Below are 26,645 nucleotides of genomic sequence, written 5' to 3'. Positions count from 1 at the left end.
TATGATTTAGACCCACTCTTAATTTCCTATCTATTTCTTCCTCATCTCCTATTTCAGTGTTTCTGTTCTTTAGTGAGAGTAGGCCCATGGTCTCTTTGCTTCACTTTATTCTCTTCTCTTTAAAGAAAAATTTTCAATCCTTCGACAATTATCATATCAACGTGTTCGATTCCCCCAAAATTCCTCTTGTTCGAATGTGTTATATGAAATGATATGAACATTCTTTGATAACTGAATAGAAGTAAATATATAAATCTAAATTATGGGAATAATACAAAGTTATAGCTATATTTTTTCATATATATCAAAATAAAAGGAAAGGGATATCATCATCACATTACTGAGATGAGTTTGCATAATTTTTCTCATTTTAGGTGTAATTACTTAACATTTTGAGTCCACATACATTCACACAAACACCTCACACACATACACACATATACAATGACGCAAAAGGGATACAAGACACCCACATTATATATATACTGTATATATATATATATATATGTGTGTATGTATGTATATATAAATATATATATATGAATATATATATACATATATAATCATATATATATATATATATATATATATATTTAGTTATATTCTTATATATATATAAAATATGAATATATATATATATATATATATACATATATATATATATATATATTCCCACACATTTCACCTGTAATCCATCTATTCATCTACATGTATGACACCTTTAATCCATCTATTCTATCTCCACTTTAAATAAATTCTCAGTATTTTTACTCATCCAACAGAATATAATATACAAGTCAATGCTCCCATCTCAGAAGGTTCAGCCTTTTTCTCACATTTCCATGGAAAATCTACACTTACTTCACTTCCATGAACGAGATTTGGCTCAGGAAACACTTTATGCATTCCATATACACACCGATTCCTCACCAGATCTTTTGCGCACACTTTTTCATTTACTTTTCTTGCTTAAACTATCTTGTGACCCGCTTCTTCTCTCATTCTACCAGCATCCGATGTGTCTGCTCCCAAATACCTATTCAAGTCAACTATCTCCATTCTTCCACCATCCACATTACCTCCATAAGCTTATTTCCTACATTTACTTTCAACTCTCTCTTCTTGCAAACGCTGAAATTCTTACGCTATAAAAAAAAAAATAGTCTGTGCAAATTTGTTTCACGACATCCAGTCAGTACTCCATCATTTGCATATAACGATAGTTCCAAACTCTATTCATGGCACATTCTCTTATCCAACGATAAAAATATATTCAACAGATAAATGAATAACGATCCCTACCCTAGTTTGTGCAATTTCGTTTCACTAAACCCAGTCAGCACAGTAACGTTTTTCATATATCAGTCATTCCATGCCCCATCCATGAAACATTTTCTTAACCAATCCTAAAACTATACAGCAGACAGATGAATAACGATCCTAATTTTCATATTATTTACCAACAGTCAACTCGCCGCTCAGGGGAAATACACCAACTTCAAATTCCTGAAGTGCGCAGCCTTCGATGAGAACAACCCTCCGGCTCGAGATAACTTCGACTTGAAAACCGCTCTCCAAGCAGTAAGTCTTCTTCACTGGATCGCAGAAGCAGATTCTACTCCTTTTATTTTCCGCATTAAAAAAAAAAAAAAAACTTGATTTCGACGTTCCTTAGATATGTAATTTACGGTATAACTGAAGACTACCACCGCGGCCTTTTTCCCACCAGTCTCCGACCGGGATATTTACTACCTTTTGTTCAGGTATGTTTTTTGGTTTATGTCTGTGGTGTTTACCGTCCAATCTCCATGTTTTTACGTTCAAGACCAAGGGGCTGGTGCTAAACACGGCGCCCAGTTTGCACGTAATCTGGCAGTTGGTGAACCAGAGGGCGCGGTAGTATTCTTCAGTTTTACCTGATTTACGTATTATAACTATTCAGACTTGCAGATAAAAGACATCCCCTTAAAGCTCTGTTATCTATAATTCTAGTCCCTTGCTTCCAGGTGAAAGTCGTCGATCCATTGGCCGACATCAACTGGGGCCCGAACGGAATGACGTACCTGAAAATTATCATGACGCTGGACAAGTTCATGATCCTGAGAGGCAAAACTGCCAAGAGGGACGCCATTGCAGAGTGGGAGGGCGGTATGCCCGGATCGCTCATGTTCAAGGCTGGTCAGAATCTCGCGGATCATCAGGTAAGAAGAAAGTGGCTTTGTGACGGCTCTCCATTTGTTGGGTCAAAATTTGAAGAAGACGTCTTAAGTACCACTTGATAGTACTTGACGTCTTCTGTCCCTTGGTATAGAAGAAACTGTGGGCCCTCCAGATTTCTTAGTCATCGGTTATTTTTTTTTTATCGGAACTGTAATTGGCATTGTTTCTTATTTAAATTAAACTAATCGAACTTGCCCTATGATAATGGGGTAGGAGAGGCAAGTCCCCAAATGTCCCCAAACTTAAGCTTGGCTGAAATATAATCTATTTTTTTTTTTTGTGAATTTTACCACGAGATAGACCACACCTACTTATTTTTGTATTGCTTAATAGCAAACTAAACATTTGAATATATTGCGCACATACAGGCTTAGTTTAGAATAGTCAAAGCCTTTAAGTAGTTTTTCTGTTATTCATGGAAAAATGAAATAGATTCCGTATGACGACCATTTCCAGAATACTACTCTTAACTAACCGATTTCATTGGAAATTCCAAAATCAATGAGGAGCAAAGCTAATGTCCTTTCTTCTTCGTCCGAAAGGCCGTGACGGTATACCGAGTGACGACTGTGCAACAGCCACCCTTCATCATGAAACGAACCAACGCAGAGGGAAAGGTGGAATTCTACGGCTATTGTATTGAGCTCATCAATGAAATCAAAAACATCATCAAATTCGAGTAAGTTTTTTTGTGGCATTTGCTTGCAACGTATCAGCTTGCTCTGACATTCTGGATATTTTTAATCGAATGCAACTTAAAGGTTAAAAAAGTTAAAGATGGTTGTTACTCTGATTGCACTGCAAGCTTGTGGGGGTATTGCAGTGTATCTAGATTTGTATCATACCTGTAACTTAACCACTGTTTCTTTAGGTTATAATCCAGCTTCTCAAAATTTTATCGAATAACGTACATTAGCAATAATTTGTTAGGTAACTCATCGACATAAGTGTTATAATAGCTCTGTTGATAGAATGACACCATTTTCTGTTAGTTACCAGTATAAGAGAACGCCTATCATTGTTTTACTTTTATAATGCTAAATATGAATAAATATGAATAAGAAAACACTTTCTTTGTTCACTAGATGTGTCACTGAATAGAACCTTCGGATGAAGTCCATTTAATAATTAATTTTCTTCTTCTTCTTCTTCCCTTAAGGTACGAGATCTCTGAAGCCCCTGACGGTAAATTCGGAACTATGGATGAAAACATGCAGTGGAATGGGATGATAAAGGAACTCATTGAGAAGGTTGGTTCTAAAGCGTTTCCTAAGGATTTAGTATGACAATTAAACTAGTAGAATACACAAGTTGTTACACTTACAGTCGGCAGAACTGTAAATAGCAGGTGGCCACTGCCGACTGACACACAGTTTTCTTCTTGATGGCGGCAGTGCTCCAGTGTGTTTTCACTGCGATAAGCCCTTAGTCAGTTGAGCACATTCTGGTTCACTGCACCAGTTATGCTAATGAGAGGCGGATGTACCATCTAGATGGTAAAACCATAACAAAAAATATTTTTAGGAGGCAACATTGATGTTGACCCTGTTTTGAGTTTTTTAAAGGCTTGCGGTTTATCTTGTTTATGGCAGTTTTTAATTCCATTAGAAATTAAATCTCCTCGATTTTACCGCTCTAAACATTGATCTTTAGAATATCTAATTTAAACTCATTATTTATATCATTTCCATTTCCATTCATTCTCATCATAGCGCTGAATGACCCTGTGGGTCCCAGTGCTTGGCTCTATGCCTAAATCACATATTCCATTCCATTCCAGGTGTGCTAGAAGATTAGCCTCATGGACAACGGATGTTGTACCACTAGTTTATTTGCACAAATAAATAAATTAACCGTTGCTAGAAAAAACTAAGCCAGCTTATCACATATCTGTTTTTTGTGATTAACTTACAATAAATAACACAAGAAAACCGTTAGAGCAGGAAAAGGAGAAATCGCCCACTGTCTCGTCTCCTTGCCTCTCTTCCTTTACGAAAGGTAAAACAAGAGGAACTGAAAAAAGGAGGAAAATAAATGTCAAATAATATTTTTTAAGACCCCATTTCGAAATAACCCATATTAATGGAATGAACTTTCGTGCACTTTGGTCCTTGAAGCAGAAGGACGCGTAGAGACGTCACATGTAAAAATATTCAAACAAAAATGGGTACCCATAAATTTAAGGAGTCAGACTTCACCGTCTTCTTTACCTCCACCTGCAGGCTTTGGAATATTTCTAAATCTTCCTTAACGAGCCATTTCGGCCGCTCCTTACGTAGTTAAGGTCAACCTACTTTCTGTGGCCTGGTATTTTGCTCCACTGCCCATTGATTAAATAAAAAAAAAAAAAAAAATATATATATATATATATATATATATATATATATATATATATATATATATATATATATATATATATATATATATATATATTGTTGCTATATTAAGCAATAAGTACATACTTCATTTTCTCCCACAAGCGAGCAGACATCGCGTTGGCTCCCCTCTCCGTCATGGCTGAAAGAGAGAACGTGGTCGATTTCACTGTACCCTACTACGATTTGGTCGGCATCACCATTCTGATGAAGAAGCCCGAAGTGCCCACTTCACTCTTCAAGTTCTTGACTGTGCTGGAACCCGAGGTCTGGATCTGCATCCTCTTCGCTTATGGGTTTACGAGGTAAGAGAAGCTGCTGTTGGCTCTTGAACTTACACTAAGTAAGATTCCTGCTCTTCAGTGTTCAATGCTTTGCCGGATTAGATTTGTATATTTTTCCCCATTTGCTTTCACTGAGTGACAGTTGAAATTAAGAGTCACGCTATCGTGGGCATTGTAGGTAGGCATCTTCCATTTCTCTTTGTGTAATGGGTAATATGTTTAGTTAACTATTAGAAGTTTAGGAAGCTATGGCGTTATCGACAGTTCTTGTTTATCCTTTGCTATTTTATGCATCATCAGAAAAAATTCACCTTATGGATGTTCCCAAATCGTGATTCAAGTTCACTAAGGTAAACCAATCATTATTATAAATTTTAGTTTCACACTAGAACATACCTTGCTCTCATATTTTATCTGTGCTCCAAAAGAAAGTAAGGTGCTCCTCATATTTCCTTGCTTGTGCTTCGATTTTCTGAAGAGACCCTGTTTATCTCGTTCACAGCATCCTTCTGTACATCTTCGACCGCTTCAGCCCTTACAGTTACCAGAACAACAAGGAGAAATATAAGGATGACGATGAAAAGAGAGAATTCACCTTCAAGGAGTGCCTCTGGTTCTGCATGACATCTCTTACCCCTCAGGTAAAAATGAAAAGCTTTATTTGTTACTGTACCTTGTCCTCAAGTAAAGGTTGGTTTCTTTGTTTTCTGCAAATAAAAATAGCATAATACTAAACTGATTTAGGGAGGACATCATGATGTAAACAGCTCAAGATGTTGCATTATACCACTGGTGTCGGGGTTCATCTGCCTTATTGTTCAATATTCCTAGCCCTTACTATCAAATTTTTCCTCAGAACTCTATTCGTTGGAAAACAATATAGACAGCCAATGGGCTTTTTTAAATTCCTTTAAGCTTAGTTCCAAAGATGCGTCCCTCTTTTTTTTTTTAAAAGAAAACTATGAATACAAATAAGCACAGCTTCAATTAGCAAATTTGAGGGAAAGATCCATCAACTGAAAAGTGGTGGAATAGTCTGAAACTTTCACTAGAACGCAGATACCAGGTCATAGGAACGGAATAGATTAGGAAACACCTTACGAGAGAAAATACTAACCAGTGACAAGAAAGGACTGACTTATGAGTCTGATGCAATGACACGAAATGTTTTTCCACAGGGTGGTGGTGAGGCTCCCAAGAATCTCTCCGGTAGGCTGGTTGCTGCAACATGGTGGCTGTTCGGTTTCATCATCATCGCTTCCTACACTGCTAACTTGGCTGCCTTCTTGACAGGTTGGCTTCCAACTCCCATCTAGTCTCTTGTTCTGCTCTCTAATGGTAGCGTCGGTATTTAGGAGAAAGCTTATCTTAGAACTTTATTATTAGTTGTTTATGTTTTCTGACTTAGTTCTAAGTACTCCTTTGCTCCAGGTTCAAGAATCACCTTCTGATGTTACTTCCAACAATCGCCATTTTGTCAAAGAATATTCTGTAACCCTCTGGGGGTTGGAGGCCTCCATCAGATAATAAAGAAAAAGACTTCGTCTTTATTCTTGGGTCCAGTTCATAGCTTTTGAGATATGTTTAGACTTCATTTATTTATCCATTAATCTTTTTATTGTTATTATTTTTACTTATTAATTGAACTGCCTATTTCCTGTTACGATTTTGACATGATCCTGTTCACCTTTCTAGTCTCGCGTTTGGACACGCCCATTGAATCTCTCGATGACTTGGCAAACCAGTACAAAGTTCAGTACGCCCCTGTCAACGGCACATCCACCATGACATACTTCGAGCGCATGGCTTACATTGAAAACAAATTCTACGAGTGAGTATTATCTTTTGACATCATGGCTTCCCACTAATAGCTTGAAATTTTAAAGCTTGGACGTCTAAAAATAGGTCATAGTTTTGCAGTGCTTTCAACCTGTTAGGTTTCATTGGTTAACTGTTTGTGTTTGTGTGTGTGTTCTTTCAATTGACTTAATGTTACATTGAATTAATCCCACGTAGGGAGGTAGTGCCGTCAGTGCACCTCATGGGGTGCACTGCAGGCATTACTAAAGATTCTTTGCAGCGTCCCTTCGGCCCCTAGTTGCAACCCCTTTCATTCCTTTTACTGTAACTCCATTCATATTATCTTTCTTCCATCTTGCTACCCACCCTTTCCTAACAATTATTTCAGTGCAACTGCGAGGTTTTCCTCCTGTTACTCCTTTCAAACCTATCTACTCTCAATCTCCTTTCCAGCGCAAAACTCTATACACTCTATATTCCATGCCATTCCATACCAGTGAATTAATCACCATAGCTTTTTGAAGTGATAAAACTTGAAGACTGGCCTTCATATATATATATGTGTATATATATATAATATATATATATATATATATATATATATATATATATATATATATATATATATATATATATATATATATATATATATATATATATATATATATATATATATATATATACACACATATATATATATATATATATATATATATATATATATATATATATATATATATATATATATATATATATATATATATATATATATATATATATATATATATATATATATATATATATATATATATATATATGCCAGTATTTAAACATAACACAAATGTTTGTCTGTGATTTATGAAAAATTTACTGATAAATTCGGTGATATCAGATAAAAATAGGCCCAAATAGAACCATATTGTGCCACTTTTCCCTATTAGTTGCAAAAGGAAATTCACTACGTAAGCAAGCTAGTCACTGTAATGTAATACCAGTTAGGCAAATCTTTTCTATTTTTGATGTCACTATAATATTCCGAGAATGGATTGATGCTGCAGTGAAGCAGTTTTGCTAATTTTAGCAAAAGCTTGGAAGATCGATCTTAGAATTTTGGACTTCTAATAAAACATTTCACAAATACACCTTTTCTTTTGTCTTTTTGTACTGCGATAAGTTTTTCTAGTAAACTCTATCAATAAAACCTTTAGTTATGTTCACTGACAGAATACATCATTAAAAACGTCCAGTTTCCTATTCTCGTTTAGCTCTAAGACTATAATGAAACTAACACTTCTGGCTTAATTTGAAATTTGCTCAAATGACAGAGTGAGGACTGATAATTTAGAAATGAGTTTCATAAAAGACTGGTAAAATCTGAACTTGGTTAAGAAATTATGAAAAAAATTAAGTTTCCCTAAATTTACCTCACAAATCTGACAGATCTATTCTGCAATCAGTCTAACTCAAAAACTTCAGTCTAAGCCTAATCGATACCTAAACACACCAGAGACGTAGGAAGACCACTACCCCTCAGACACTTCCATTTCATAAATTCAAGATTCCTTCTCGTTCCTCCTTCACCACCACCAGGATCTGGAAGGACATGTCCCTCAATGACTCGATGAGCGAGGTGGAGAGGGCCAAGTTAGCCGTTTGGGATTACCCCGTCAGCGATAAGTACACGAAGATGTGGCAGTCCATGCAGGAAGCTGGTCTCCCGATGACCATGGAATCCGCGGTTGAGAGAGTAAGGAAATCTACTTCATCCAGCGAAGGTTTTGCTTTCATAGGTAGGTATAATGAGCTAAGCACAGTTTTTTTTGCTCAGTTGTGCAATAATGTTACATTTTGTATCTACAAATATGTATACAGATTGGGGTGGTTTCTCATAAAGACATACAGAATACACATTCTAACACACACACATTCTAACACACACACGCATGTGTATATATATATATATATATATATATATATATATATATATATATATATATATATATATATATGTGTGTGTGTGTGTGTGTATGTATATATATATATATATATATATATATATATATATATATATATATATATATATATATATATATATATATATTTGTGTTAATATAATTACATTAGTAGTATCTAATAACACTACAAGAAATTAGAGTCAGGGGCATACTATTTTAGCAAGTGTTGTTTTTCTGGATCCTGAGATGTCTAATTACAAGAAAAGTTAAAAAACAAAAAAGATTACCCACAAAACGATAAAAAAATTACCATATTTCGTAATGACTGGTTTTTGATAAACATGCCAATGTAATTTTTTTCTTTCCCAAATCCTTTAAGAGTGTAATTAGCTGATAAGCCTACCCAGTAACTCTTTGCACCGCTCACATCGGCTGAGAAAAAGGTGCTCTTCAAGGTTATAGAAACAGAATTATATATTAAGGAGAAATCAGGCACTAACATTTGCTTGCAGGATGTAACAGCGTGCCAAAAGTGAAAATTCATCAAGGTGAAATAATTTAATACCACCAATTCCTTCAGTGAATAATTCGGTACAGACAGTTAATAAAAATTCCTACACTTACACAGGAACAAACCTTTAGTTTATAACAATGTGATGTCAACACTTTAATTTTTATACGCAAACTGGCTCGGGAAGAAAGTTTTTTTCAACCAACATGCGGCTCACTGTCTACTTAGGAAGGAAAATAATATACTGGGTTTCTTTCTGTTATTGACTGCAGCCATTTGTACAAATTTGTACATGATTATATAAAGCAGGTGTGCCGAAGTACTTCATATGGGAGTTGGAATATACCAATCGGAATTAGGAAATTGTGATTTCTACTGAATGTTTTTGAAAAAAGATAGATTTATATACATACGTATGTACATACATGTATGTATTCATGTATGCATATATATGTGTTTACATATACATACGTATATGGTCAATATTATGTTCCAGAGTACACCGTTTGTTTTGAAACTTTTTATGTTTTTTATGAATCTTTTCAATACCATAATAGATAATGTAGTAGTTATCCAAAAAGCTAAAATGAGATGAGAGAAGAAACTTCGACAAAACAGAAAAATCCGGTGAAACCCAAACGAAAAGTATTAATGGTAAAGAAGAGAATAGACCAATAAGATTACAGTTCATGTAAAAAACGTTCAAATTTCGCGGATATTTTCAATTTAAGACTGAGAAGTCTACTTTTTCTCTTTTAAGGTTTTTTTTCTTTGTTGTGAGATATCAGTGAAACGAAATAGTTACCAAGACTTCATAAGAGCTGCGAAGGAATTGTATTACGAGGAAGCTGAAAGGAGTTGAGAACAGGACGGATTACGTTTGAGCATTACGGATTACAAAAAAAAAAAAAAAAAAAAGATAAACCAAACGAAATCACTTTTCCCGAGATGTAACCGAGTGCCGAGGCCTTTCCCTGAAAAAACCAACCATAGAATTTTTTGAAAATAATCTCATTAGTTTCCCACACCCAAATTATTCCAGGGTACTAATATAAGTTTCCCATACCCAAATTACTCTAGAGGTACCAATCTAACCTAACTTAACCCAACCTAACCTAACGTAAACTAACCTAACCTAACCTAGGGGAATTCCAAAAAAACCGGGGCTGGTGCAATATTAGCATACATCTCAGGAATTTGCCTCCTGATATAAGAATCCTGGAGTTGACCAAAAAACGGTCATGTTGAGATTAGACAAAATAGTTAGACATTTAGAAAGCTGTAATTTGACGTATCATTTTATAGACCTTTACTTTCATTATATAGTGTCAGTCATATCTGAGATTTTGTTTTTATCAGAGTCTTTAATCGTTGAATTGTAGAGCCGCTTCACCATTTTCTTTGTGCCGTTTATTTTTCCTTCTCTGTGCCCGAAAAGTTGATCAAAAGTTTTTTGGGAATATTATAAAAAGGCGAATTATCAAATCCAGTTTTCTAAGTATTTTCTCTTTCTTTACCTGACCAGAAAGCTGGAATTTGTAAATTATTATTTTTTGTCTGTGCTTGTTGTTCTTAAGGATTATGATAGTCATGCCTTTGTGAAAGATATTTCATATTCAGAATGCCATTTACTTGATATGGAAAATTGTCCCTGCTTAGGCTCTCAGCCCCTTATGACCATTAATGACTACTTTTTTTAGGCGGAAGAAGGAACATTCTCACCATCAAAATGACTGCATTATTTTCTCAGTTTTAGGAGCCAAGATTATAGAAAGCCTAATAAAGTCGATGAAATTCCACAACTACACTATTTAAAGTAGCGTAATACATTTTTTTAATAGAGATTTAAAGTAGACTTTATCAAAATTACTAGGCGTGGTGAATCAACGAGAATGATCGCCAAATGATACCTTATCAATAACAGTGACTTAGCGTTGTGAATTCATGCTAATTCTCGCGAAGTCATCTTCCCCTATGAGATCGTTGCAATTCTGACGAAGTGGTCCATCCGAAACAGGCGATGCCACAAATATCCGGTACGAGATTCTGACAGCGTGCGACTTGTTGTCCGTCGGGGACGAGTTCTCCAAAAAGCCCTACGCATTGGCGGTGCAGAAGGGGTCTCCCCTTAGAGACCAGCTCTCGGGGGCGTGAGTTTTTCAACCTCGACTTGACTTGGAGATACATTTTTGCCTTGCCAAGTCATACTACCTTTTTTTTCTCTCCCCTTTTTTCATCCCTTAAGTATTTTGTATCTCGTTGTGTTTTTTTTTTCTTCAAAGAAATGCTTTTTTGTGTTTTTTGTCTCCCTTTTTGACGTGGAGATCGCAGCATGAATAATGCAACTTTTCTCAGAATTTTGAGTTTGCTTGCAAACTGTTGTTTTTTTTTATGAAACATTTTGTCCCCAGAAAAGTTGATTTTTGCACTTTTTTCATGCCATGATCGTTCTGTGTCATGTGAATGAGATGTTTTTGAGCACATTGACCACAGACTGGCTAATTTTTTAAAAAATAAAAATAAATTTTTTTTAAATGGGAACTGCATGGAGACCGTACTGCATCATCGTCTAGACTCTAACAGTTTTTTTAAATCGTAAAAATAAATAAACTGCGATCAAACACAAGTCGCTTTTCCATTTGAGATTTTGAAAATTGAATATCGTAGACTGGATTCCACTGATATAAAAATGCCTAACTGATTAAACAGTTTATAATCCCGTTGAAATAACTACTATACTGATGGGTAAGTGGAAATCACAGATTATAAGGACTGACAGTGACAAATGGAACCCATATTTTTCTTTCAAAAATAATTTTTGTTCGAGATTATGATGAAAATGTCAACAAGTCGTATATACGGTCTTGATTACCCCTAGATGACTCAAAATATCCCCGGTCCTTATAAGCGATCTCTAAATTCTTACCCACCTAATTTCCTAACGAACCGTAACCTTTATCATATAAGCAAAAACTGTCTCTCATTTTTCTCTTTTTACTATCATTTTCTCTTTCCACAAGACATAAATATATTTAGGTATACTATGCCTGTTTCCTAATTGATTCATCCAAGTAGCTGATAATTACTGAAAGGAGAGGCAGCGAGTGACAGACGATTGTCGATATAGGCTAAAGACGGGTGTCTACAGGTGTGATGAATCACAGGCTCCAAGAACTCTCTCTCTCTCTCTCTCTCTCTCTCTCTCTCTCTCTCTCTCTCTCTCTCTCTCTCTCTCTCTCTCTCTCTCTCTCCCAACCCCAATTCTTCTCTGCTTTTCCTCACCCCATTCGTGATTTTCTCCCAGGCGACGCTACAGACATCAGGTACCTGGTGTTGACCAACTGTGATCTGCAGATGGTAGGTGAGGAGTTCTCTAGGAAGCCCTATGCAGTGGCTGTCCAGCAAGGATCCCCACTGAAGGACCAGTTCAATGACGCGTAAGTCGGTGGTGTTTTTGGGCGTGAAAAGTAATCCTCAGGCACCATAGCCTTGTAGAGTGTCATGTAATACGTAGGTATGCAAATGGGAATAGTCATAGTCTCACGTAGTCTGTGTCAATAGCCCCCCTGAAGCGAGAAGTGATTCTTGGTTTCTTAACTGAGAATTAGCTTTCACGATGAGAACCGCATTTGTATATATACATAGTAGCATTTTTACATAGCAGCAATTACATAGAAGAATCAGTTTCATTAGTTAGGGTGCAATGAACTAGTTTTAGGGAATGAGCTATCTCGTAGAATTCTGTAAATATTTTGAAGTAGTTTTCAGCCTGCACATAAGTAGAACAATGTAAGCCAATCATTTTGTTTTATTGATCGAGTTCTTCTTTCGAACAGAACTTCTTCCTGTATATATCATTTGAAGCATAAATATCTCTCTCTCTCTCTCTCTCTCTCTCTCTCTCTCTCTCTCTCTCTCTCTCTCTCTCTCTCTCTCATGTACCTTTTTTGCATTACCAGATAAACATTGATTGCACTTCCTCTATTAGCACAATGAATAATGGATTTCGCTTTGCTGAAAATTGATATTTTGAAACTTGATAATCTCAGGGTTTTGATTACCATGTAATGAGAAGTTTCCTATTATTTCAGTAAATGCGAGAATACTTCGAACGCTTCAGTGCAAAAGAGGAAACTCCTCATAGACGAGTTCCTCTTAAATTTACTCACATAATGAAATTGGTTTTCATCCCTGAGAATGCACAAACTTCTGTTCATATTTCTTTGACTATCTGGTTTCATTTTGCTTTGCTGAAAAGGAAGAAAATAATTCGTAGCTTGCTTTTTCTGTTGCGTCACCAAAGTCATGTCAAAAGAGGAAATTCCTCAAAGCCGAGTTCCTCTTAAATTTACTCACATAATGAGATTGGTTTTCGTAACTGAGAATGCACAGACTTCTGTTCATATCTCTTTGATTTTCTGGTTTCATTTTGCTTTGCTGAAACGGAAGGAAGGAATTCGTAGCTTGCTTTTGCTGTTGCGTCACTAAAGTCACGTCAGGTGCTTTGAGCATCGTGGAATAATGCATGATTACCTTGGAGTTTACAGCCAAATAATCATTACTTAAAAGTCTTTGCAATCATTACTCTCTTATTCCTGGTACTGATTGCGAAGGTTACGTCTGGCTAAAACGCGTTACCAAAACTGTTAAAAAGATTCTCAGGAATATTTATTGTAAATTTTTACTTGTTACCAGAGCTAAAAATTGTTATACCAACATGAACTGAAACTAGTACTGATTGCATGATTTTTAACCGTTAATATTCGTGACAAGCTAATGGTAATGGTTAACGCCAACTGCTAACATTAACTTCATGGCTGATCGATAAACATTGCATTTCAAAGGAGTCGGTTTCTTTTACATAAGACTTACAAAATGCACGATGAGCAAGATGATTCAGTGGTATTAAGTAGTACTTTTGAAGGGGTAGAATTATTTTGCTCCTTTTAATTAATAAGCCATATAGAAGCTAAATTATATAAATTAGATCAGCTAAATTATATTTTTATATATTTCAGTAGCTGTGGTTTTGTATATAAATGAGTTTTATGTATGCATGCATGTGTGTATATACATGTGTGTGTTTGTGGGAGTGTGGGTGTGTGTATATATATATATATATATATATATATATATATATATATATATATATATATATATATATATATATATATATATATATATATATATATATATATATATATATATATATATTATATAAATATATATTATAAATATGTATATTTACACATTATAAATATGTACGTGTGTGTGTGTAAAATATTCATGCTGTTCATGCTTTGTTCAGCTTCATCAGTAGACATATCTGGTAACAGCCGCTAAAGGTTATCAGATATAATTTTTACTTCCTCATTTCGAGAGTACCGCCGTAACCTGTTTTTCACAACTTTTGTTTTTTGGTGTTTAGCTGATCTTTAGATATGTTGCATGCATATATTAAGCATGTATAGCGTTACATTTTGCATTTTCTTATCTATATGTTCTGTAACATGAGACTTGGGTTGAAATGTTGAATGGGATAGAGAAAATGCTTTACTGGACATCCGAGAATGCAGAGCGTTGTCTGACCAATATCTCTACATTTGCACTAATCCATGCATGCTTAGTAGTACGTTTGGTGTTATGTGCGTACAAGTGCCCTACCTTCTACTAATAACTTAGATCTAGATGAAATATTGTATTTCCTAATTAACGAAAAATATTTTTTTTTACTGTTATTACTCGGCTATTTCCAGTCCTCTATACACTTTTAAATAATCGTATTTTCTTCAAAATACATTTTCTTCACTTCTTTACTAAATCAAAGCAACTGGATTATTCTCAGTTAAAACTTTGGTCGATTATTTTCTTTATATGGGCTGAAATCTTGCCAGCATTGATTTCCACTCATTTATGTCATTTAACTGTTCACAGTCTTGTTTTAAGTATCACATCCGACCAAAATTACGTCATGTATAGCCTAATATAATATGATATTTCCTATTCATATTTTTGCTTATGCCAAGCATTAGAATATCTTTACTGCACTAAGCTGAACGCTCAGTAGCTTCTCTGTTCTCGAGGCAATTCCGTTCGCAGTCACGCCTTCCATCCCCCAACTTAATGCTCTTCCGTTAATCTCGTCTCCTCGCCAATTCTGTTCCCCCTACAGCATCCTGAAGCTGCTCAATCAGAGGAAACTCGAGACGCTGAAGGAACGCTGGTGGAATCAGAACCCGGAGAAGAAGGTTTGCGAGAAAGACGACGATCAGAGCGATGGTATCAGCATCGAGAATATCGGTGGGTGTTCTTTTTTTTTTTTTTTAGGTGATTCCGTTTCCCCCCCCCTTCTTTTTTCTTATATGCTGTGTGTTCTAAAATAGGCGGTCATTCTGTCGTGTTCTTAATAGGTAAGTGCGTGTGTTTCTTTGTGTATACTGTATACTATATATATATATATATATATATATATATATATATATATATATATATATATATATATATATATATATATATGTATATGTGTGTGTATATATATATTTATATATGTATATATGTGTATATAATATAAATATATATATATATATATATATATATATATATATATATATATATATATATATATATATATATATTTATGTACATAAATATATATATATCATATATATATTCATATATATAATATACATATGTATGCATAGATATATTTAAATATATACTATATGTACATATATATACTGTATATATATATATAAATATACATATATGTATATATATATGTATATATATATATATATATATATATATATATATATATATATATATATATATATATATGGCTGCTGTCTTCCCCTAGTCTTGTCTATTACACGCGCTAAAATGAACAGTAATTCTGGCGATCTGTCTTGCATTACCTGGTCCCTGAGTGAATAAGCATTTTGAACGTTCCTTTTACATTAATCTAATAATTCTGCCATTTTTTCCTGGGCACGTTTGTTGCCGGCCCTAAAATAGACAGTATTTCTGATGATTTGTCACGTATCTTATGAGCCCATAAATACATAAGTAATGTCGTGTGTGTGTTTTTTTATTTTTTATAATTTTTTTTTTTTTTGCCAAATTACGCTCGCTCATTTCCTTTGACACTTCTATTACTTGTCCTAATATAGAGTAATATTATTGTTCTTTGCAATTCCTTAAGCAACAGCTGTGCTATTGAGCTTGTAAAATAACATTACCTATGTTTTTAAAAAGGGAATGACTGCTCTTTTCCATTCACGTAACGCCTCATTTTTAACTTCGATAATGAAATATCTTAAGCCTTTTCCCAAATGTTATTTTTACCTGCTCGATTTACTATAGCTGTCTTTTAGCAATAAATTGCGCCTGCTCTCTGATGAATTGTGCAAGATTCATTCGTAAAGGGAATAGGCTTCATAACTCTTATCAGTAAACAATCTACTTAATTTTCCAATTAGAGGCGTTTTTGCATCGGTTTCTGTTGATAGGTGTCTGCTCAGTATTTTAATATCTCAGTATCTTAATGTTATATTATGCAGCTCCATTTTGAAAGTAACGGAATACCCCGAACGCCCACAGATTTATAATTCGTAACAAGCAGGTTTTATTTGATATACGAATGAATAACTTTACTGAGTATGAGAAAATGAGTCTCTCTCTCTCTCTCTCTCTCTCTCTCTCTCTCTCTCTCTCTCTCTCTCTCTCTCTCTCTATATATTTAATAAATGATCAAACAATTTGACTGTGTATGAATATATCTCTCTCTCTCTATCTCTCTCTATCTATCTCTATATATATCTATCTCTCTCTCTCTTAATAATAAATAATCAAACAGTTTTACTGTGTATGAAGAGTCTCTCTCTCTCTCTCTCTCTCTCTCTCTCTCTCTCTCTCTCTCTCTCTCTCGCTACTTTTGTAAAAATTGTGTTTTAGCAAGATACCTGACTGGTGTACACTGAAGATGTAATCTAATGGCATTATGGCCCAATATAGCTCCACGAATAAGCTAATAAGATTTGTAGCCGCTAACACGAGAACTCAAAACATTGCCTCGTCTCTAAACGAAATCACACCCCGCCCCCTTTCTCCTGCAGGTGGTGTGTTCATTGTCATCTTCGTGGGTATCGGGCTGGCCTGCATCACCCTGGCCTTCGAATACTGGTGGTACAAGCACAGGAAGGGAGGCAAGATTTCGGACTCCGCCAAAGTCCTCTCCGTGCAGGAATATCCTAACAGTGGTGGCAAGAGGGATAAGTCTAACTTCAACACGGAGTACAAGTAAGGTTTCCTTTGGTTTCGCTCAGTGGCGTTCGTGAATGCTCGTAACTGATTGCTGTTTTGAGCACTCGTTCGTGCATAGTTTCCGGTCATAACAATGATTTGTGTACTATAGTATATTAACTGTTGTTATGACTGGGAAACTGTGCATTAGTTACGAAAGCATAGCAATAAATTACGAGCATTCGCGAACTAGTACATAAACTATTGCTATAACTGGAAACTGTGCATTATTTAAAAAAAATACATAGCAATAAATTACGAGCATTCGCGAACTAGTACATAAACTATTGCTATGACTGGAAACTGTGCATTATTTAAAAAAAACATAGCAATAAATTAAGAGCATTCACGAACTAGTGCACAAACTATTGCTATAACTGGAAACTGTGCATTATTTAAAAAAAAAAAAACATAGCAATAAATACGGGCATTCACGAGCTAGTACATAAACTATTGTTATGACTGGAAATTGTGCATTAGTTACAAAAAATAGCAATAGATTACGAGCAGTCACGAACTAGTACATAAACTATTGTTATTGACTGGAAATTGTGCATTAGTTACAAAAACATAGTAATAAATTACGAGCATTCGCGACGAACTAGTACACAAACTATTGCTATGACTGCAAATTGTGCATTAGTTACCAAAAAATAGCAATAGATTAGGAGCATTTGCGAACTAGCACACAAACTATTGTTATGACTGGAAACTGCGTATTATATAAAAAAAAAAAACACCATAACAATAAATTATGAGCATTCACGAACTAGTACACAAACCATTATTATGACTGGAAATTATGCATAGTTTAAAATCATATCAGTAAATTACGAGCATTCACGTACTTGGCTGTTTAAAACACTGATTTGCTGACGGTTGAAATATTCGAAGGTGAATCATTTTAACTATAGCGATTCAGGTATAAATCCTGTTTTCATGACCACTTTAGCTGTGGTCATGGCTATGCCCGAAAGTTTTATGGTCCAGTCCTAACATGCAACGTTGAAATCGGTTAATCGCTCGATTTAACAGCTGTTCCGTCATTTAGTAACTTGCTTTTATGTTGAATCAAGCGTTCCCTTTGCTTGCTAATTGCCACTTTTTGTAGCGTCGTTGCTGAGTTTCGTTATTTGGTTTCATAGTTCGTGGCAAAATTCTTTATTCCATAATATCTCGTTTTTGCTTTTAAATGCGTTGGTAGTATGTTCAAAAACTCGCAGCTCCTATGAATGCTGAAGTATTACGGTTTTGGTTTGAGATGTACGTCTCTGATTGATTAGGCTTCCTGGAACTTTCATGGCAACAGCTACAAAGCCCATGATTTCATTCTCTTATCACTTCTTTGTTATTCTGGTTCTCTTCAAAGCGTAATTTCTCATTCTCATGTTCCCCTCATGTATGACTTCTTGATCTTACTGGACTGTTTCATCGGGAAGCATTTCAGTGGCTCGCAAAATTGCTATATTTTTTTTATGATTCTGTACCAAATTTCCTAGTTTATTCTTGATTTCAAGCACTCGTTCAAAACTAAGGTTTGCTATAAGTTTCTGATTTCATATTTTCTTTTCAATGTAGCATAAAAAGCATTGGGACCTGTCCCCCCTCCGGCTGTCGGCCTAAGAAACAGGAGATCAGCGCCTGCCCTATGAGCCTACAGAGGCCCAGGAGGACTTTAACTTTAATTTTAATATGCTCTTGATATTCTGAAAACTTATTCAAGGACCTTGATTGCTATACATGCTCATGTTAATACTTTCAGCTCTTGCACATTGCCATCAATTGCAAGTTCATCGCTTCTTTTACTCGTTACTCCGCAAGTGCCATTCTATATTTATCATAGTGATTTCATAATCGATACAAATGTAAGTTTCTTCGTGACGTGATCTTTCCTCCAGTACAGTGATTTATGCTTGGCTCCATTTTGTCGATCAGTCAGCATAAATCGCCTCGATCATTTAATTGCGGTTATTAGTTGCTCGGAAGTTTGTTTATTGCATATATCAGAGTCCCTACGTAGCACTTATAACATTGGTCGATTTCCTTACGCACTCCTCGGGCATTAGCCTTGTAAAACAATTTATATGACTTCAGTTTAATTCCTTACAGTTTTTTTTCTGTTAGGTTTTATCCGGTTTTGTGATTCGTGTTATACGTTCTCAAGTTCAGTTTCCTGCAACTTCAGGAAAGATGTAAACATCAACAAAAGTCAAACGTTAAAATAATGCTGTCAGTCAAGACATATGAATGATCTATCATTTCTGAATACTGGAAACCAGAATCATCAAAACATGCAATGGATGGAGTGAATAAAATAGATCATGCATTACAACCAATTCTGTCATCACTTTTAAAGTGTTCTTTGAGTTTCCAGTGAATGCATTTGGCGTTTTATTAGTTATATCTTGAAGGGTAAAATTCCTGTTGGAATAATTGCAAGAGTGTTGCCTATAAAGAATGTTATTGCCAATGTTGCATTACAAAACCCTCTAAAGATTCTTGACATAATTACCTTCTCGTCAAGGATTCTTAATATTCAGTATACTCGGAGTAATGCAGCATAAGTGTATGAGATTTAATTAGACTATTTCAATTTCTATCTCTCCCAAGAAAAATTATCACTCTATATAAATTGCATTTTGTAAATTCTTTGAAACAATTATTTTCAGTGTAAGTGTAAATTAAAAGTTTGCCAAAATCATCTATATATATCATCAGGGGTTATAGCCTCATTTTCCACTGAATTTCACTTCCTTTAATCCTTCCTTGACAAACTGCCTTAGCAAAATTTCAAATAGCAAGCAACACCTGATGTAAATTGTTTAAATGAGATTCTAAAACCGAACTATCTTCTGCTTTTAGAATGAGGGACATGGAAGAGTTTTTCAACTCATTGATGTTATTTTTCAAAATGTTATTTTTTCAAACTTTGCTTCATTTTCTCCGTCCTGTAAAGTAAGTCTGAAAGTATTACTTTAATCGCCAGTCCACCGATCAGTGACTGAAGCCGTGACCTGTGACCTGTGACCCCGACGGATTGTCGTAGTCATCATTTGTAAGATTACTTAAAGAACTTTTGATGGGACTGTTATTATCTTAATCAACATTTGTAAGATTACTTAAAGAACTTTTGATGGTTATCGAGTGATATGCTTACATTAAAGAGGTTATTATCTTAATATATAGATATACAATGATATATATATATATATATACTATATATATATATACATATATATATATTATATATATACATATACATATATACATATAAATTTATATATATATATATATATGTATATATATATATATATATATATATATATATATATATATAAATATAAATATATATTCTATCACGGGAATAACAAAATGATGTAGAATATAAACAGAGTATATATATACAACTAAAATAAGACAGGAATAACAAAATGATGGAAAATAAATTATAGTAAGACAACGGATTATAAGATCCTTCGTCTATATATATATATATATATATATATATATATATATATATATATATATATATATATATATATATATATATATATATATTCCCTGAAACTCAAATGCTTCAGTTAGAAAACTGAAAAGGACAGACTGATTTATAGTAAATGAAGGGTAATCGTAAATTGAAAATTTAACTTTGAATGCTTGATTGACACTTTAAATTTACCTAAGATTATACAGATTGCCCTCATTATACGAAAGCATTAGTCTTGCAAACAAAACATTAAAATAAAACATTATATCTTAATACCATAAAGGTAACCTTGATAAAAACTAAAGAAAACATTATATCTTTGATAAAAATGATAAAAATGTAAAACTTTATCGTAAGAGCAATGAATTGCAAGGAATCCAATTCTTTGAAAAATTCGGATGTTACTCGGATTATGTTCGACGAAAATCAAACCATTCCTCGCAGTATTATAGGCAGTTCACGTTTAACAATAGTATTCATTGTCATATTACACAAAACAGTGTAACACCTAGAAAAAGTGATAACCATATCGCAATGATTTCAATGAAATTAAGAAAACGATGTGCCTGCAGTATACCAAAATATGACGGATATTAACAGATAACCAAAATGAGACAGATATTAACATATTTATTATAAGCATATCGACACATGTTTGCATGGTGTTCTGTTTTTTTTTTTTTTTTACTTTTTCCTATTCTTTTCTCGTTTTGCTTCAGTTCATTTTAAGTCGTTGGACAAAGAATTATTTTGGCTCAGAGCATGAATTTGTGTACGTATGTGTGTGTGTGTGTGTGTGTGTGTGTGTGTATATGTTACGCGTTTTCACTAAACTTTAATTTTGGTGTCTATGACAATAATGGTTTGTATATATATATATATATATATATATATATATATATATATATATATATATATATATATATATATATATATATATATATATATATATATATATATATTTATATACATACATGCATATATATACATATGCATATATATATATAATATTTATATACATACATACATGTGTATATATATATATATATATATATATATATATATATATATATATATATATATATATATATATATATATATTGTCTGAGATCCAGCCTAGGTCAGCAACTGTTAAACAACTTTGCTGGCTGCACCAACGGATTGTCACCTAGGCTATTTCTTAGTGAATGACACTACTTAAAAGCCTGCCGTGTGAATGATAGCAGCTCTAGGTGGGTCTCAAACGAATGACACCAAAACTGCAGCCAAATGGTTAAAGCAATTGTTTTATTTTCTTGGTGAAAGTCAGTTGCATCACTGGCAAAGTTTTGTGGGCATAATGACAGTGCCCTTGGTTTGGTCTTAAACATTATAATAATGAGTCAGAAATTTGGACAAGCCTGTTGTTAATTTAGCCTTCTGACTTATATCATTCATTGAGCAGTCTTTAGGAGTAGTGTCACTCTTCTTAGAAACAGCCAAGAGCACAATCCAACTGAATGTTGTAATTATTCCACTAACTTGAGACCCAAATCTGAAAACTGTAAGCTACAGTAACTAGCTACTTCATATCTGGTGATGGTTTGAAAATCCAGTCAAGGCCGCTTACCAGTCCACCCAGCTTATAGCACAACTGTTTAAGGACCTGGACAAGCTAAGTTTTAGTTAAACCTGCTTGCTAAATTAGTAGTGATATTGGCTCAGTGTCAACCAGGCTACAGCGGGTTAATCTAGGCCGAGGCAAGGGCAATTCCAGTTGATCTACATTGCTGCACAGTCGGTTCCATTTGCTTAAGAGTTAGTCTGAGTCCTTCTAGTCAATGCAGCTCTCTACTACAGTGCTGTCAATATTATTCATGACTGGGCCAGAGGCTCTATTCATCCGTCAGCCTTGAAAGTACCAATGTTGATGTCACTGGTTTGGCGACCAGCCAAAGGCACGTTAGGCTCATCCACTTAAACAATTTTCTCCCACGGCTTCAGTTAGTTTCTTACACCATTAGCCTCCGATCAGATGAGTTTTGTTCTGTTGTATCTGGTAAATTCCTGATTTGTTGGCTATCAACGAGTACCTAAATTACCTTGCTACACAAGTCAATTCATCCTCGGATTCGAGAACGAAGTCGTTCTTTCAGTATTCCATTGTAGACTAGAAGGACTCAGACTAACTCTTAAGTAAACGAAACCGACTGTGCAGCAATGTAGATCAAGTGGAATTGTCCTTGCCTGGGCCTAGATTAACCCGCTGTAGCCTGGTTGACATTGGGCCAATATCACTACTAATTTAGTAAGCAGGGTTAACTAAAACATAGCTTGTCCAGGTCCTTAAACAGTTGCTCTATATGCTGGGTGGACTGGTAAGCGGCCATGACAGGATTTTCAACCCGTCACCAGATATGAAGTCGCTAGTTACTGTAGCTTACAGGTTTCAGATTTGGATCTCCAATTAGTGATATAATTACAACATTCAGTTGGACTGTGCTCTTAGCTGTTTCTAAGAATAGTGACACTACTTCTAAAGCCTGCTCAATGGATGATATAAGTCAGATGGCTGAATTAACAACAAGCTTCTCCAAATTTTTGACTCAATATTGTTATATGTTTGAGACCAAACCAAGGGCACTGTCATTATGCCCACAAAACTTTATCAGTTATGCAGTTTTTGTGTCATTAGTTTGAGACCCACCTAGAGCTGCTATCATTCACACTGCAGGCTTTTAAGAATATGTGGAATACCCCTATTCAGTTTAGAGGAAAATACTTCAAACGTGATTTTCTCTATTAAGTCATATTTCCATGATGTACTTCACAAACAGTTTTGACTCTTACCCCAGTTGCCTAAGATGTTATAGTTAGAGAGGTTAGAGAGCAAAATGGAAGAAAGGAAACAGAAACAGAAGTAAAGTAAAAGGCTAAAAGGTGGATGAGTTAGGGGCCAAAGGCTGCAACAACGCTCTAGTAATGAAGTGTCTGTGTGTATGTGCGATTTTTTTATGTAGTTAAGCAATAGAAAATAACAATACATAAATACATGAATAAATCAATACATTGATCAAATTTCTTAATCTGCTCGTGTGTATACCAGCATGTAGATGCATATAAACATACAGTACACATATTTATCTACATATATTCTACATGTATTCATGTTAAAGTGGTATACAAAACCATGGCATCATTTTCGATGAATTGTACTTCAAGATACTTTTTTTTACTGCTTCCTCAGGCTAATAATACCTTTTTCCACTAATTATTATTTTTTGGCGAAAATTGTGTCTCTACTATACAACAGAAGTTATAGATAAGCTACACCCTTGGATCGCATTCCTTCTGAATGTGTGTTTTTTTTAATGTGGGTCAGATTTACAGTTTTACTTCAGTAAAAAGCCTCATACTCCATAGTACTTTAATAGGTGATTTTGTATGAAGAGGTTTTTTTTCACCAACTGCGTTAAATCCATGTGGTTGCACCTCACATCTCTCTGTGTCCTAAGAAATAAATTTTGCATGCAGGATGAAAAGGTGCAATTAATTTTCTTTTTACTGAACGAGGAAAAAACAAGACTCATAAATGTTTTATTTCTCTTAAAATTCCGCACAATGCCCTGTTTTTAATTTGAATTTTCTTCCCATCTCCCCGGACAGTGGCGAATACAACATTGCACCGGTTGCCAATCCCTGGTAGAGCCGAGTTCCATCGGAAGAACAGCAAGAAGAGGAAGAAAAGAGAGCTGCTGACGAATGTAAATATTTTAAAAGGTCAAGAATGTCGTCACGCTATCGGTTTTTACTTGGCTCGATTAATTACTGTTATTTTGGTGATTGGATAACTACGCAGGCCAATTGTTATAAATTGGGGGACGAGTTTCTTAGAATAAGTATGTAAATGACAGTTACGTATGGTTTCCATTCAACAAAAATTTAACAGTTAGCGTAACAGAAATTTTCACCACTTCAACTCATCTTACCCAATATGAAACTATGTTATTTAAACGTCTCGAGAAGAGTGTACGTTATCAACTGGAAATACTTTATATAATACGTATAAATATATACTAAACTTTTACATACTAATATGTCCACATGCAAAGACGTATGTGTATGTCAGTGCGTGTATGTTTATATGCTCATACGACTAAAATTATCTGTATGTATAATCTATATTTATCTAATTCATGCTCTATGCATAATGCTTACAAAACACGTTTGTATAAATTATACATAAATATATTGTTTTTCCATTAGATACACGATGAATATTACGAAATTTTCCCTTTCATCTTCATTTAGGGTTTCACTTATGTATGGCTGTTCTTTATTTTTAGTCAGACGCCATAAATAAATAAATTAATAAATAATAAACATATATAAAAAACAGGTTATGAGCCACGAAAACAGGTCATGTAATACCCTTTCATTTGAATGCGCTGGCTCTAATAATATCCAAGGAATATCGATACTGTTGTTGTGATATGTACGTATAATGCTCTTAGGTCACATTGTATAAAGCAAACCACTCGGTGATTTAAGAGTGTGTGTAAGATTAGCTGAATGATATATATTTTAGTTGTAATGAATACAAGAGTCTTGTTGGCACTAGGTGGGAAGTCAAAAGGTTAATATTTTTTATGATGACAGTTTCGTACCTAATGCAAGGCTATTTTGTAGAGTTAATATCAAAACGCTAGTTCTTTTCCTGCTCTGCCTAGGTCTACAGGCCTGATGTGACAATAATAATTGTGTCCCGTCCCTGGTGCTCAACAAAGCTTACTAGATACTGAAGGACATTAACGAGTGCAAATGTTCTACAGTCACTGTGTTAGCTGTGACAGGTGGTTTTGACCTGCAAGGAACGCAAGATAAATCAGTTCGTAGAAAGTATCTTCCCCGAAACGCATCAGTAAGGGCTTTTTCAGCCAATCGCAGCCCGCCAACGACTATCCTATAAGATTTTCCAGCTAACCAACCGATGGAAATGGTTCCTGACCTTCTGCCCTTGTATTCGCTCTATGATATTATCTTTAAGAGGTCACAGTGCAAAAAAAAAAGACGTGAACATCAGTCTCTCTGTAGCTCTAAGCTGGTGCGTAGCGGAGACAGATACGCGTCATCCACTTCCATAGTCGCACAATTAGTTCCCCGGAAAGCTGTTAGCCTGTTCCTTGCGTGACTAACATCACCTGCCACAACTTTAATTCTTAGGAAGGAGAAGAAGAAGAAGAACGATCAAATCCTGTGTTTATGTTTTCACTCGCAGCACGTTTTAGCCCGTCAGAGGAGAAGCAGATGAATGCTGCTTTCAAAATTAGAACAACAACAATGCCTCGTTGTCATTTTAAACCGTATTTCCTCACGCGGACAGTCCATAGTTGTCGCATGAACTGGTTGATGTTACCTTTCCCGTCTGAACTGGACAAAGCGAGGATCATTTCAGTCCTTTTGGAAGTTAGAAGGAGGAGGGATGTGAAGCAGTTTTCAAGTTTTTTTTTTTTATTCGTTTGCATTACCTAGAAACACTAAATTATCTCTGCCCTCTTTTTTTTTTAGATCATTTTCAAAAGGTACTTTTTCAAAAATTGTCAGAGACCGTAGTGCATCTTGAGAGAATTATCATGTACTAACAAATAAGCCTGTACTTCTAATGACGACTACATCAAAAATGTTAGAGTAAAGTGTAGGAAAACGAATGAAAAGCTATCTAAGCAACCAAGG

The 26,645-nt window shown here is 34.8% G+C and overlaps 1 protein-coding gene across 1 annotated transcript in view; it reads left to right on the top strand.

Moving 5' to 3' along the window:
* Ir25a (ionotropic receptor 25a) overlaps positions 1-26,645 on the top strand; it is a 53,153-nt gene extending 26,508 nt beyond the window's left edge. Inside the window, exons 9-21 of the mRNA XM_067087141.1 lie at positions 1,467-1,581; positions 2,007-2,201; positions 2,763-2,899; positions 3,380-3,470; positions 4,701-4,900; positions 5,382-5,520; positions 6,058-6,172; positions 6,575-6,710; positions 8,270-8,469; positions 12,450-12,582; positions 15,318-15,445; positions 17,260-17,443; positions 24,579-26,645. Coding sequence (XP_066943242.1) covers positions 1,467-1,581; positions 2,007-2,201; positions 2,763-2,899; positions 3,380-3,470; positions 4,701-4,900; positions 5,382-5,520; positions 6,058-6,172; positions 6,575-6,710; positions 8,270-8,469; positions 12,450-12,582; positions 15,318-15,445; positions 17,260-17,443; positions 24,579-24,618 — 1,813 coding nt within the window. The 3' untranslated portion in view covers positions 24,619-26,645. The remainder of the gene's footprint in view (positions 1-1,466; positions 1,582-2,006; positions 2,202-2,762; positions 2,900-3,379; positions 3,471-4,700; positions 4,901-5,381; positions 5,521-6,057; positions 6,173-6,574; positions 6,711-8,269; positions 8,470-12,449; positions 12,583-15,317; positions 15,446-17,259; positions 17,444-24,578) is intronic.

Source organism: Macrobrachium rosenbergii, chromosome 43 (genome assembly GCF_040412425.1).
Source record: "Macrobrachium rosenbergii isolate ZJJX-2024 chromosome 43, ASM4041242v1, whole genome shotgun sequence".
NCBI classification, from domain to species: domain Eukaryota; kingdom Metazoa; phylum Arthropoda; class Malacostraca; order Decapoda; family Palaemonidae; genus Macrobrachium; species Macrobrachium rosenbergii.
Note: the sequence above shows the minus strand (reverse complement) of the source record. Positions and strands in the feature narration are given on the sequence as shown.